We start from the raw sequence: 14,901 nt of genomic DNA, 5'->3' as shown, positions 1-14,901 counted from the left end.
CTTCCCGAGGTGACGCCTTATGAAAGCGTCCAACAGCCACTCTGTCTGTGGGTGAAAGAATGAAAGGACAAAGATCGCTGGGGGGCACCTGGGCCTTGGATGGCCGTGGGCGGAACTGTCCCGGAAAACAGATGTTTAAATCCCAGTGCCTGGTCCCTATGCATGTGACCTTATTTGGAATAGGGTCTTTAGAGATGTCATCAAACTAAAAGGAGGTCATGTTGGATTTGGGTGACAGGTGTCTCTAACAGAAAAAAGAGACGGCATCTTGGATGAGATGCGGACACACAGAGGGGAAAGAGGGCCGTGTGAGGGAGCAGGCAGAGCCTGGGGCGATGTGGCCACAAGCCAAGGGAAGCCAGGGGCCCCCAGAGGCAGGCAGGACCCTCCCACGTGGCTGGCCCACGCCTTGGTTTCAGATGTCTGGTCTCCAGAGTGTGAGAGAACACAGCTCTGCTGTTTTAAGTCGTCCGGTTTGGGTGCTTCCTTAGAAGGACCCCAGGGCAGGCAGCCTCCAGGCGAGCAGTGAGTGAGCCTCCTGCATCCCTCCCTTCGCCCTCGAGCACCCCCGCCTCAGGCCATTTACCACGCCCCCGAGTCACACCTCCAGCTACTTACTAAATACTATTTCCTTAAAGTGTTTCTTAACATTTCAAAATCAAGTTCAGAGCAACCCCCTTTTAAAACCCAGTCTGTCCTGGGCCCCTGGGCAGGGAAAGCACGCGTGTGCCCCAGTGAGGGGCTGCCTTTCCACGCCCCCGCCCCCCCGCCACCCCCGTGCATTAGCACGGGAATAAACACGCTCGCACCGCACACCACCCGGGGCCGCAGACACGCCGTTAGCGCAGGAAGAGGGCGCTGGATTCTGCTTTTACGCCGTCCGAGACGACCCGCTATTTCCCCATCTGCTCTGGCCCCAAAGCCCGCGCCGCTGCACCAGCCCCCGCCCCCTGGAGTCGGGCTCCCTTTCTCACAGACTGCTGGCCGCGTGTGAAACCCCTCTGAGCGCCCGTGTCGCCTCGGGGCCAGGAGGCGGAGCACACCCACCTGAGAGGAGTGCCGGGGAGAGCAGCCGAGGGGAGGGCACCTGTGTGTTTATCCGGCTCGCGAGATGTCCGGAAGAGGCCCACCCAGAGACAGAACGCAGATCTGCGGTCGCCAGGGTTGGAGAGGAGGGGGCTGGAGAGTGACTCCTCATGAGTCGGGGGTTTCTTCTGGGGGCGATGACAGCGCCCTGGAACGGGACAGGGCGGATGGTCGAGCAGCCTGGTGAATGTCCTAAATGGCGCCGGCTTTTCCTTGCACCCTTTAAAATGCTTAAAAGGGTGGATGGTATGTTACGCATATTTTGCCAGTTGGGGCAGAGGGACACCGGCCCAGGCCCTCCACCCTCTGGGCCTCAGTTTCCTCACCTGCAAAGTGGAGGCATCACCTGAATCTCCACCATGGGTGGTTGTGCACACGATAGCTGTGGGTCCCTAGGAATGGTGGGCGCAGGGCCGCGTGCCATCCCTGCCGCTGACAGGCCACTTCCCCCCGGATGGCGGGCGATGCCCCCCCACCACGCAGGCCGAGCAGCTGACCTGACATAGTCTCAGCGGAGCACCCACACGTGGGAGAGGCTTAGCGAGTCCGACCCCCTTCCGGCCCCCCGCAGGTTCCGGGAACCCTGACTCACAGTAACACGCCAGGCTGGAGCGGATCAGATCTGAAACCCCAGCTGCCTGGTCTGAGCGCAACTGGGTGCTCTGGATTTAATTCTGCAGGGAATTTGAAAGACGTGATCTAATTTCCGATGCCCCTGCTCGGACGAGTGCAAAAGCAGCATAATTTTTAATTAGCGGGTAAACAGCCAATAATGGACGGCTGTAAGTGGACACCGCGGTTAATTAAAAATCCGTGGTTGATAAAAATCAATCTGGCCACACATCTGACTCAGTCTACCAGGTCCCCGCGAAAAGTTGCGCAACCCGGCCCCCCGCCCGCGCCATCTGCTTCCCGCGGCTGTTTGTTTCCTTGAGGCTTTTCCCGGGGAGGAGAGAAAAGGGAGAGAAACAGACGGCAAGAAAATCAAGAGACTCCCTCAAAAGCTGCTGCTGAGGAAAGGCCACGTGTTCATCTAGAGCTGGCGAATCTAAGGTTTGCAGCCTGGGCGCGGACGGGCCCCGAGTGGCCGCGGGGCAAAGTCCCCGGCTGCGTGTTTCATTCCGTGCGTGCGTGTTCTGAACGCAGGGGGGGTTCCACCGTGTCCCGTCATCTCCCAACTTAAGGAAACCCTAACTTCTCACAGCAGAGCACGACAATCTCTGAGCTCCGGCAGCACCCTGTCTGAGGATTCAGGGCAGCGCCTTCCGGGAGGGGACCGGCGGAAAGGCGTGTCTTCTTTGGAACAGGAAACATTTCCACAAGGCGCCGCACTCTGTGGGCACCATGCCAATGCCACTTCAGGGTCCCCGCACAAGCCTGGAGCAGACAGGGCCGGCTGCTGTGGCCCCCTCGCTTCCCTCCGCTCACACCCCTTCTCCAGGTCAGCGCCGGGGGCAGGTGTCATCGACACAGCGGACGCTCCAGCCCACCTGCAGAATCGAACGCAGGGGACCCAGTTCCCAGACAGCCAGGCGCGGCAGTTGACGCCGAGGTGTGTGTGGCTGGCTTGGGGCCCCCGGCACGGTCACATTGTCGGTGCCCACCCACCACAAGGCCCTGGCTCCTCCAGTCCCCGCAAAATTCACTGGGCCTGGTTCATACGCAACCAGCACAGGTGCCTCTCATTCCAGACTCCCCTTGGTCGTTCCTCCTTCCCTCCCTCCCCCTCCCCTCCTTCCTCTCTCCCTCCTTCCACAACTGCCTGAGGAGCACCCCCCACCCCACCGAGTCTTGAAAACAGACCCTTCTCCTTGCCCCCCTTCAAGACGAGCAATGGCTAAGACATCAGGCCAGAGTCTGACGGCCTGGGTTTGTCCCATCTGGGCGGCCAGCGCCCCGGTGCAAGCTGAGCCCATGTCGCCGAGGACAACGCTAACACGGACCCCCCTGTCCGAGGGTGGTTGCGAAGGTCACATGATGTATAAAAACGTGCGGGGTCAGCACTCGGTTCACAGGAACCCGCCTGTCATCGTCCCCACCGCCCGCAGAGCTCTAGCTTTCTCAGCTGATCGCCGGGGACCCCAACAGTCTCCGGAAGAGACCCCCGGGCGCCAGGGAAGTGAGGAATCCACTCTGCCTCCTTTGCCTGAGAGGCCGCTGGCCACCCCGTATCCCAGGCCTGCCCCTGGCCCCGCTGCCTTTCCTGAGCCCCCCAGGAAGGTGTGAACGTGCAATGGGAAGGGGCCAGAACACATCATGCATTCGCTTCTTCGCTCAGCCCCCCAACCTTCCCGTGGCCCGTGGGCCACCAGGGCCTGCCTCCCTGGGCTGGCTGACCCCTCCACCAGGCCCGGAGCCCCTGACCCACGCTGGCCGTAGGCTCGGTGGGAAGAGGGCCTGGAGGCCCTGGCGGGGGAGCCGGGCCGGGCTCCAGGCCCGCTGCTGTCACATTTGGACACTGTTCGCCCCCCGGCTTCCCACCAAAGCCGCCATCTGGGCCGCGTCAACGCCGGGCCTTGGAGCGGGACGGCGGCTTCTGGCAGGATCACTGCTCCTTAGCAGCTGAAGGCCCCTGTGCTCTCGCCTCTGAGCGGCTCCAGCAGGGACCGAGCAGTCCCACGCCAGGCCTGGCTTGTCTCCACATATGAGCACATCTGGGGCTCACGCACTGTGGCCTGGGGCCCACCGTTCACGCCCATCCTCCCTGAGGCCCGCGCTCTTCCCTGGCCCCACTGTGGGCCTCATGCATCAGCCCCAGCGCCCACCACACACCTGCTGGGCACCTATGTGCCGGGCGCAGGCCTGGGTCCCAGGAGGAAGAGAGGGACACACATGGGCCTGGCTCCAAGGAAGGGCCATAAGCCGGGCTCCTCGGCAGAGGGGAGGCAGGCCCGCTGCCCCCGGGGCTAGGGCACCTCCAGTCCGGAGTGCCTGGCGCTTGGCCACAGCAGGGGAGCCTGAGCAGTGCTGGGGCTGCCAGTGGTCTGGCTCAGCAAGTCACTTCTGAAATCTGGGACGGTCCCCTCCAGGAGGCTTGGATTCCATGGTGGTCACATCTGGGAATCCAGGAGACGAGTCCCGAGGCTGATTCTAGGCACCCCAAGTTTGCACCCCACCATTGTCTGGGGACCGGGGTGGCCTGAAGGGAAGGTGGGTGCCCAGGAGGGGCAGAGGTGGAGGCTGCGGCAGGCGAGCACCTGGGAAACGCTGGGACCGCTAACCCGGATCTGTCTGCTTTGCAGCCTGCGCTGCGGAGGCGGCTGGGACAGCAGGTGGTAGCCGCCTGCGCTGGGCACCTCCTTGCCAGCAGCCTCTGACCGACAGAGCGCCTGTGACTGCGCCGCTGCCCCCGCGCCTCGAGGGACCCTGGATCTCCACTGGGTAAGGCCCCACATCTGTCAAACAGGCACAAAGCCGGGCTGGAAGGCAGGCACTGCGCTGGGGGTCATGCCCCCGCCACAAGCAGCACCTGGTTAAAATCCACCCATGCAATACATCAAGCACCTACCATCCCAATGCTTACCAAGTGCCTAGTAGGAACTAGGACTGCGGGGACAAGTTCTAAATGCATGAGCACAGAAATAAGTAACAGAAGCTCGAGGTGGGGCGAAGCTCTGCGATGAGGGAAATAAAACTGAGGACGTGAGAGTGAGTGACTGGGGAGGGTTTTTGTGAGCATGGTCAGGGAGGGCTTCTCGGAGGTGGAGACGTTCGGTTGAGGGGGAGAATGAAGAGGAGTCAGCCATTCCAAGAGCCAGAGGAAGAGTCAGGCAGCAGGAACAGTGGGTGCACAGGTCCTGCGGCAGGAAGTGGTGCTCCGGAGAGGGCCCAGGTGTCCTGCTTGCCTGTCTGCGCCTCCTTCCAACCTGACAGGCTTGCCTGGCTGCTCAGGCACTGCAGCTGCTCCGGGGCACTGGGCTTTGTGCGCTGCCCTCCTTGGTGGGGCGCAGTCTCTGCAGCAGCCCGCTGAGCGCCCCCTCCTGGGGCAGGGATGGGGAGAAGGGAGGCCGTGGCCTCCTGCACAGCTAGCCCATCGTCTCCTTCCCCGCCAACCGCTCCCAGCCAGCCCCACTCTGAGATCAGGAAGTGGACGGACTCACCATCTCCCCCACGTACCTTCTGAGGTCAGGCAGAAGGCAGCTGCCAAACATCTGCTATCGCTCTGGGGAGAGGGTGGGCTCCCAAAGCCTCTTTGGATGCAGTCCCAGGCTCTCACCCAACGGCCCCGCTGGCCGGGGTCACTCTCAGACAGAACTGGGGCTCGGGAAGGGTGGGGTCCAGCTGCAGGCTGCTCCTGCCCCAGGACAACAGCCTTCCAGAACAGTGCTTCTAGAAACTTCTAGAACCTTCTTCCTAGAAAGTTCCCCTTCGTGCTTTCCAGACAGGCTTTCCTGCTTCCCAGAGTAGTGCAGGGAAGGATCCAGAGTCTGGGGACCACTGAGATGTCCAGGGTGACCTGCTGCGACCCCTCAGGCAAACCGTCCCCTCCCGGCCTGGTCTGGGGCCCGGGAGGAGAGGGCTGAGGCCACCCGCGGGAAGCAGGCCGCCCTCTCCGGGTCTCAGTGCCACCTGTGCTGGTGTTTCCTTACGGTTTTCCTCTAAGCCAACTTGCTTTTGTTCACTTAAATATATTCATTTATTCTTACAGCTTCATTGAGGTATAATTGGTATACAGTAAACAGCACATTTACAGTGTCCTCTAATTATTTCTAAAGGAAGCATAATATCTCCCTGGATATGGCGCGCACAGCCACTTGCCATAAACGGGAGGTAATGGAAAAAGAAAGTCAGCGGAAACAAAACAACATAATTAAATGCTCACTAGATTCGCTGCCTGCCTGAGGCCCCGAGTCTGCGCTCCTTGGGAGGGAGGGATGGTGGCGTGAAAGACACATGCGCTCCGACAGAGACTTCGTTCTGAGCACGCCCGGGGCTGCGGAGGGACAGCCGCAGAGGCGCAGCCCGGGCGTGAACGCGGGGAGAAGAGAACGTTGTTGAGAGGGGCACCTGCCCGCTCTTCTCCCCCGGACGCCTCCCCATGCACCCACCTGGGCCCTGGGTCGGGGAGTCCCGGAGGTGCCCCTGCCCCAGCCCAGGTGTGACTTTGTGGGTCTCGGAGTCACTCAGCATTTCTGAGCGCCCAAGCCCACGCCGTGCTCATGCTCCCCACGCGCAGACTAGGGCTGGGGTCCGGTCCGGCCCACGCCGCGCCCACAGGTGCGCAGGCCTCGGGCTACTTTAGCGCTCCGACCACACCCGTGAGGACCTGCCGCAGGTGCCACCTGGCCCGCAGAAGCCCAGCCGCTATGCTCTGACCCTGTCCAAGGGCGGCTGCCCTCTGGGTCCGATCCACAAGCCCGGCACAGACGGGGTCAGGGAAGCCTGCCTTGCAGGAGGGAGACAGGACACGAGTGCCTGTCGTCTGTGCCCGCCCCCGCGTCATCAGCCAGGACGCCGGCAGGGCCCCGTGTCCCGGGCTCTGGGCCAGGTGCCTGCAGAGCTCTCAGCACAGCGGTCCCAGATGGTGCCAGGAGCCCGCCTCAGTACCTCCCAGGGGCCGCCACTGTGTGGGAAAGTCCGGAGGCCGTGACTGTGGCTCTGACACCTCCATGTCCCACAGGGTCAGAAGAAGGAATGGACCCAGGTCCTCCAGCTGCACAGCCTGTGCACTTCCGGGGCACCCATAGGACCCACGGGGACCCACGGGGGCCACGAGGCAGGGGATTAAGTGGAGGGGGGACTTAAGGACTTGCGTTGAGGCCACAAGGCATGGGGTGGAAGACCCCCGGCTCCCAGAGTGGGGCCCAGCCCTGCGCTGAGGTCTGCGATGGGGCTGTGGGGCGGGAGCCCACCCAGAGGGAGCGGGGCTCACCTGCAGGTCCTCACTGCTCTGCCCGCCCCGTCTCTTCCCCCCGACAGCTGCGAGGTGCGTCCGGGGCCCGAGTTCCTCACCCGGTCCTACACCTTCTTCCCCGGCCGCCTCTTCCGAGCCTACCAGTTCTACTACAGGGACCCCCTCTGCCGGGAGCCCGCCCACTCGCTGGTCATCAAGGGCAAGGTCCGCCTGCGCCGGGCCTCCTGGGTCACACGGGGCGCCACCGAGGCAGACTATCACCTGCACAAGGTGGGCATCGTCTTCCACAGCCGCCGTGCCCTGCTGGACATCACGGGACGCCTCCGCCGGAGCCCGGCCGGCCGGGACTGTGCCCAGCGGCTGCCCCCAGCCCGGGCCTGGGCGCCTGGCGCGCTGTATGAGCTGCTGAGCGCGCGGACGGCGCGGGACTGCACAGCCGCCCTGGGCTTCACCATGCACGAGCTCAGCCTGGTCCGCGTGCAGCGCCGCCTGCAGCTGCAGCCCCCGGCCGGGCCCCGGCTGGTGGAGGAGCTGTACCTGGGGGACATCCACACGGACCAGGCGGAGAGGCGGCACTACCGGCCCACCGGCTACCAGCGCCCGCTGCAGAGCGCCCTGGTGAGTGTGGGGCCCTGGGAGGGCCGCCCTGAGCCGTGGCCGACGGGCCCCACCTGCCCTGCTCCCTGCTCGGCCTTCCCTGCCTCCCCACCCTGGTCTGCTGACCGCAGGACATTTGCACACACTGTTCCCGCTGCTCAAGCCATCCTTTCTCGGGTCTTCACAGGGCTGGCTCTTGCCAGGGGCCGCTCTTCCACCTTCACACATCTGACCCTCCTGGCGCCTCCTTGTGGGCCTCTAGGGCCCGTTCTGCCCCTGCTGGGCATGTGGACCTGGGCAGGTCCTCCCCACTCGGCAGCCCTAGGCTACATTTTCTGTGTCCTCGTTTATTGCCTTTTTTGCCCCCCGGGACTAGACCCTCCACCGTGGTGAAGCCCTGCCCCTCTGAGTCCCCACACCCAGCCCAGGGCCAATGGATGTTGGTGACTGAGCCAAGGAGAGGGCAGCTTCCTCCAGGGCCCTGCAGGGCAGCCACACCACCCTCGGAAGGCCCCCTCCAAAGCTCCAGGTGACCTGCAGCCAGAGGCACTGACTGTCCCCTCATACTGACGTCACCCCGGCCCTTCTCCGCACGCCTCACTTGGGGGTCTTGGCAGAACGCGGAGCCGGGCTCCGCAGGTCAGGGGCAGGGCCTGAGACCATGCACTTCTCACAGGCTCCCAGGTGGTCCGTGGACCACCCGCTGGGCAGGGGGCTACAATGTAAAGGGAGCTGCCCTCTCTTTGAGAAGCACCCCGTGGACTCCAAAGTGAGTATCACAGGAGCCGATTAACCTGGACTTTAAATGAAGTCGTCACAAACTTTCTGCCCCGATTTGAGGCAGGAAGAAACTGAACTTCATCTGTGTTGTGTAAGAAACTGTAACTTTATTATTAGAGGTTAGTAAATAGGAAGTCGAGGTTAGGGCTCCAGGTTAAGAACATCAGAACTTGGCACCCAAGGAATATTCTTTGAAAGGGAAAACAAATGGATGGAGGGAGGGACTGATGAGGTCAGGTATCCCTACTAAGCGCTCCTTGAGCCCATAGGCAACTGTCACCTCAGCGTTCAGCATATATTGAGGGCCTACTATGTACTGGGCGCTCTAGGAACTAAACCAGATGGGGCAACTTCTCACCCCTGGGAGTAACCACTTGTCAAAGCACCCCAAGGTGAGGGCTGGGGAGAGGCCACCCCTCTCCTCCCGAGGCAGGATCTGGGGAGCAGAGAAGAAGCACCACACACTCTCCTAATCAGGAAACCAGCCTGCGTTCTTTTCCTGACCTCAAAAGTATTCCCTCTTCGGCAGCCAGTGTTCTAGTCTGGTGTGACGTCACTCTTGTTTAGGAGAAGGTGCTGGCGGGGGTGTAGGGGGAGGGTGGGGATAACTGGGGCCCACCACCTCTTTAGGATGGACCCCCCCTGGCACAGAGGAAGAGACACTTTCACATCTCCTCGGGCTGGGCTCTGGGCAGTGGCCGCCTGCCCTGTGGCCGCCTGACCAGCTGGGTGGCCAATGCCACCTGCCACGTGACTTAGAAGCGGAATACACAGGGTCGTTTGCACAGACGGGAGTGCCAGATGTATGGACATTAACTTCAATGTCCTCTCTCTGGAAAAAAAATAAAAAAGGGGAGGAAGATAATTTCAAAGGAAATGCTGCCCATAAACCCCCGAGGGACGAATCAGCCGGTACCGTACGCTCTGCGGGGCCCAAGCCGTGCCCGCGGCCCCGACCACATGGTAAACACGAACGTTTCTAGAAGTTAATTTAAAACCAATTCGATCCCCAAATTCATTGCCTGGATAGAGCATCCTAATCAATCAGCCAGCACTCAACCAAAATCATTTAAGCCTGGTGTCACCTCCGGGGGTTAATTAGAAAGTGTATGTGCTGCTGCGGAAGGAACTTTATGTAACAGGCTCACACCAGGACGAGTCTGGCTCCCACACAGACATGCATTCCTCTGGCTGGGGCCTCGCTTATTAACACCTGCAATGCCGGGCCTCTGCGGAAGGGCGCCTGGAGACGGGTGACAGAGGTCCCCTTCCTTCGCCCCCTTCGAAAGCCTCTGAGAAGGACACGCCTTTTCTCCCCCTTCTCTCGCCCTACAAGCTGTATAGGTTCTCAGTTGTTTTCTGCGCTCCAGAAAAAACACCTGCCCCAACTCACCCACCAGCGTCCGCCCATGTCCTGTCTACAGAAGACAGTACTGTTCTCGGGAGAAGGGCGGCCCGGGATGGATCTGGTGTAGCGCATGGCATTGTGACCACGGTCGGGATGTGGGTTAGGATGCCTGTGTCCGACGCTCTTCCCAGCCCATGCTCCGATCCCCTCCCTCACGCTAACCACCCACTTGCCGCTTATTTCCATCACAAACATCTCTGCCACCGGTTATTTGTATTTCAAAGAGCCTTCAAGTACTTTGGGTCAAAATCCCCTAAATCAAAAGCAGTAGACTTCCCTACAGTATGGAAATCAAGGCAAGTTGAGCTTCATTGCAGAAATAAATGAGAAGCTGACTTGTATAATGTGGCCATCTGAAAGGGGGGGGGGGGAGTTCTCTTATCATCCAGTATTTTCTTCCCAAACCAGAACTCCCCAGTGCCCTTGTTTGGCATGAAAGTCACCCAGGAGCAATCTGTGGAAATCTTTTGTTTTTGCAAGAAAAAACAAAATAGAAGCTGATTTCCCAGCTGGGTCCCCGAAAAGCCCTCTCCCTGGCCTGCCAAGCGAACACAGATGTTTGCTGGTCCCCATGCCAGCCTCGCTCTGACAGGTGCCTGTTCCAAGGAGATGCACCTTCCAGAGCGATGCTCTGGAGGAAGCCCTGGGCACCAGCTCTCCTTTAAAAAGCAAACAAACAAACAAACAAACACCGAGATGTCTGTATCTGGTTCCGTTCTGGCCTCTGAGGAGCTTTTTCACTCCAGCACGCAGGCTGACTGCTCCCACGTGATTTGGGGGAGCATCTGCCTCTTGACGCGGTTTACTGTAAGCCCAGCCCGTGAGACCCTGTAAGGCAGGGCCGACTGCAGATAAGGCCAACTCGGGAGGGGACGAGGTCGCGGCCCGGGCCACAGAGCACGGTGGCTGTGCCCGACCCGCGGGGGCGGCTGGCTGTCCCCACCGTGAATGACACCGCGATGGCCATCTTTGGGTCCCATCTCTTTGCAAAGTCATAGCCGCCGCCTCAGCACAGGCTCCAAGCGACGGGGCTCCACGGGCGTGAGCACCTTCATCCTCGGTGCCGTGGTCACCATCCGAGGCAGCGGTAGGGGGGATGCTCACCTTCCGAGGTGAGACTTCTGAAGTCACAAAGTGTCGCTTCTCCACCCGGCAGTGGAGACACGGACTCCTGGGAGGCGCATGAGGCTTTCTTCCTGGAAAGGCGATGAGGTCCGATGGGCAGGGGGCAGCCTGTCTCTGCCTCGTCCTTGGCCGGCCGCTGGCCCACTGGGTGTAGCTTCTGCTGCTCCAGCATGACACAGTGGCAGGAGATGTGCTAGAGGGTTCCCAGCCCTTAGGGAGCACTTAACAGTATGGAGGGCAGCAGGAGTCTCCGCGGGCAGGGAGACAACAAACCTGGACGGCTAGACTTCAGGACCAAGCACACAGGCTATGGCAGAGGGTGACGTCTGTCAAAGCCCAGGACATAAGGCACCTCCACGCCGTTTCTCATTCCTTCATCGTTCAGCAGCTTTGTTCCTGCTTTGAGCCAGGCACCACACCAGGCCTTGGGGACAGAGTAGCCCCAGAGAGAGAGAGTCCTGGCTTCCTGGAGCTTACGATCCCATGAAGTGGAGCGTGGAGAGAAGGGCAAGTGACAGGTCTGAGTGCCAGAGAGGACCCGAGGATGGCCGGGCGCGGGGGGCAGCCAGGGAATGTCTCCCAGAGGCCCCTCTTGGAGCCGAGTGCTGGAGGACAAGCAGGAGCCCAGCAGGCGACCTTCCGGGGGCACCCCAGGGCGCAGGCCCAGAGGAGAGAGGAGCTCACTGAGGCCCAAGGAAAGCAAAGCAGCCGTCGGGCGGAGGCAGGGAGTGAGGTCGGTGGCGGGGACCACTGGGCAGGCCCCCACAACGCCCCATCCCTCTCCCCCTGGGACAGTCACTGCCGTCTGTTTGTCTCCCCAGCACCACGCGCGGCCCTGCCCGGCCTGCGGCCTCATCGCGCGCTCCGACGAGCACCACCCGCCCGTGCTGCCCGCGCAGGCGGCCCTGGGGCTGCGCCTCGGCGGCCGGTGGGTCAGCCCCGGGTGCGAGGCGCGCCCCGCCGTCCTCTTCCTCACCAGGCTCTTCACCTTCCACGGGCACAACCGCTCCTGGGAAGGGTACTACCGCCACTTCTCGGACCCCGCCTGCCGGCAGCCCACCTTCACCGTCTACGCAGCCGGCCGCTACTCCGGGGGCACGCCGTCCACCAAGGTCCTCGGGGGCACAGAGCTGGTGTTCCAGGTCACAGAGGCTCGCGTGACCCCCATGGACCAGGTCACCACGGCCCTGCTCAACTTCTCCGAGCCCGGCAGCTGCGGGGGCCCAGGGGCCTGGTCCCTGGGGACCGAGCGGGATGTCACGGTCACCAATGGCTGCCTGCCTCTGGGCATCAGGCTCCCCCACGTGGAGTACGAGCTTTTCCGGATGGAGCGAGACCCCCTCGGGCAAAGCCTGCTCTTCATTGGGCAGAGGCCCACCGACGGGTCCAGTCCCGACAGCCCCGAGAAGCGCCCCACGTCCTACCAAGCGCCCCTGGTGCTCTGCGGTGGGGCGGCCCAGGACGTCCCCCCGCAGCACAGGCCTCTGCTGCAGACGGCCCTCAGCCGTGGGGGGCGCTGTCCCCGGGGCGCCCCTCTGCTTCTGCTCCTAGTTCTCGGCCTGGCCTTCCTCTGGGGACTGTGAGACCAGGGTGCGCCGTCCGGCCCCGGGGACTCCCACCGGGCCCAGACCCCGCCACCTATCCGTGAGGAGGCCCCCCTGGTCCCCGTGCTGGGTCACGGACAGTTAGTGGCCCTGCCACTGTCAGCTCAGCCCGTGTCCTGGGGTGGCTCAGCCCCGGACCTCAACGGCACCTGCGGCGTCTACACGGCGGCCGATCCCCGAGCCGTCCCCACGAGTCTCGGCGTCCCGGTGATGTCCGTCAGCCGCTTTGGGTTTTGAATGTTCACTCCCAATTTTCGTGGGCAGGGACTGGACCACAGTCCCTTCCCGCCTGCACCCCTGGGATTTGTGCGGTGGGGGGTGAGGCCCTGCAGGGGGAGGGCAGGCGGGGGGGTGGGTGCTGCCGCTGGCCTGCCTGGCGCAGGTGGGTGTTTAAAGATCGTTAATTCAAATTTAGCAACACACACTCAGACCAGAGCCACGAATTAAAGGTGCCGCTCAGGGCTTCCGGCGCGCGCTCTCTGGCAGCGGGCTCGTCGCTTCGGAGAAAACCGCTTCCTCGAGTTCTGCCCGCCAGCACCTGCGTGCACCCACGGGCGCGTCCGCGAGGCAGGCCTTGAGCTGCCCCCACCACGTGTGACTGACTATGTTCCCGTCCAAGCCTAGGAGCGTGGCCGCCGCCGCCCCCCCCAAATGCCGCCGGGCTGGGCCGGCTGCTGGGGCAGGTCTTTAGAGGAGAGTGGGGTTTTCAGCCTTTGGCAGGTAATTAACGCTAACGATCCTGGTCTAACCAATGCGCTCGGTAATGAGCCCTGCACAGGTGTCCTCTGTTTTCAAGACTCCCTGTGCTTGACTGACAAGGAGGGAGAAAAACGAGCCAGATGTGTCTTGGGGACCACTCCAGGGAGAGGTCAGGGGCACGGGGGCGCACGGAGGCATCGGAGGACAGGCAGCCTGCTCCCGTGACACCGGTGGCCTCCTCTGCCTGGTGGGGACGGGCTGGGCCTGTGTGCCCAGCGCTGGGACCGGCCCTGCTTTGTGAAATTAACTGGCATCCCGGTGGGCACAAGGATTTCCGGGACTCAGGCAGACGGAGGGCCCCTCCTTCCTCCGCCGGATCCCCATCTCTGGCTCTTGTCACGGATCTCAAACAACAATTGTCTGTGAGGCTAATGACGCTTTCAGAAGGAAGCCCTGTGCTTCTGTTAGATTGTGTAGGGTTCAATCAGCCTGCTGGAATTGCTCTAACTTATCTACCCATTCTTCTTAAAAAAAGAAAAACACCAAGTTAATGTTGTCTGTGGGTCTGAGAGAGCGAGAGCGTTCCCGGCATATTTACCAAAGCACAAGGAATGATTACCTGCGGCCCCAGCCTACATCAGGGCGGCAGCTCCGCGGGGGGCGGGAGGGGGGCCCTTGTGGGGAGAAGGGGGGGCGGCAGTACTGTGTCCATGGCGGAACACGGCTTGTGTCTGCGGCTTGAGGCAATCATGCCACTATTTATCATCAAATTTGAATCTTTTAATAAAATTAAACAGCCTGAAAAATGTTCTTGCCAGTTATTAGAGTCAACCGAGGGGATTATGACTCAAAGGAAAGGAAGGGAAGTGTCTTCCCTAGAAAATAAAGCCAGTGAGACCGACGCGCTCTCTGTGACTCGCCTTGAGTTGAGCTGCGACCAGGCCTTGCGCGGAGTGCAGCGGGGGCTTCCAGGACGCTGTGCGTGAAGCCCCAGCCTCCAGCCCCCCGATGTCTGCATTGTCCCCCTGCACCGCCCTGGCCCAGGCCGCACCCCCAGTCCTCCTTTCTCTTGATCTCAGCGAGCTGCTTCCTGCCCCAGGGCCTTTGCACATGTCCTTTTGTTCCCGCTCAACACCTCTTCCCCCAGATCCTTAGAAGCCTGTCTCTTGTCATTCACGTCTTAGACCCCATGTTACCTCCTCAGGGGACACCCACCATCAGCACCCCCAAAAAGCAGCCTCCTTTTCTCCCTTATCTTCTAGCCATCCCACCCGTTTTATGCTTTGTATGAACCTGCCTGATCACTGTCGGAAGCGATGACCCCCCGTGGACGCTGCTTCCTCCACAGCAAACGTAAAAGGGAAGGGCCAGGTCAGTCCTCGTGACCTTTTCCAGTGGGTTCGGCAGTGCCTGAGGTCACCAGCACCCGAGGACACCGGCAGCCGGGCCTCAGAGCCTCCTCTAGGGTGGCCATCCCTAACAGGGGTGGGATTCCTTAACTGTTTGGGGGGAAGCAATTTGGGGCTGCTTTGTGGGGCGGGGGAGCAGCGTGAACCTCCTCTGATTAGCAGCCTGCGCCGAGGCCCCCTTGCCGCCCCCCTCCTGGGCGTCTTGGTTCCGGAGCCCTTGCCGCGGGCAGGAAAACATCCCATCTCGGTTGGAGAAAGGCCAGGGGGCGGCTCCAGGCTCGGGGCTGAAACAGGGGGGTGGCTTTGGGGGCCCCGGGGGGCCTTTCTTGGCTCCCCACC

General features: G+C 61.8%; 1 protein-coding gene across 1 annotated transcript in view; it reads left to right on the top strand.

Annotated features, from left to right (window-relative positions):
• Positions 1-12,433, top strand: part of APCDD1L (APC down-regulated 1 like) — a 39,769-nt gene extending 27,336 nt beyond the window's left edge. Inside the window, exons 2-4 of the mRNA XM_090285340.1 lie at positions 4,329-4,467; positions 7,006-7,558; positions 11,672-12,433. Coding sequence (XP_090141466.1) covers positions 4,329-4,467; positions 7,006-7,558; positions 11,672-12,433 — 1,454 coding nt within the window. The remainder of the gene's footprint in view (positions 1-4,328; positions 4,468-7,005; positions 7,559-11,671) is intronic.
• The last annotated feature ends 2,468 nt before the right edge of the window (positions 12,434-14,901 follow it).

The sequence above is a fragment of the Furipterus horrens genome, unplaced genomic scaffold (genome assembly GCF_987537825.1).
Source record: "Furipterus horrens unplaced genomic scaffold, mFurHor1.1.pri manual_scaffold_8, whole genome shotgun sequence".
NCBI classification, from domain to species: Eukaryota; Metazoa; Chordata; class Mammalia; order Chiroptera; family Furipteridae; genus Furipterus; species Furipterus horrens.
This window is presented reverse-complemented; position numbering and strand designations above follow the sequence as displayed.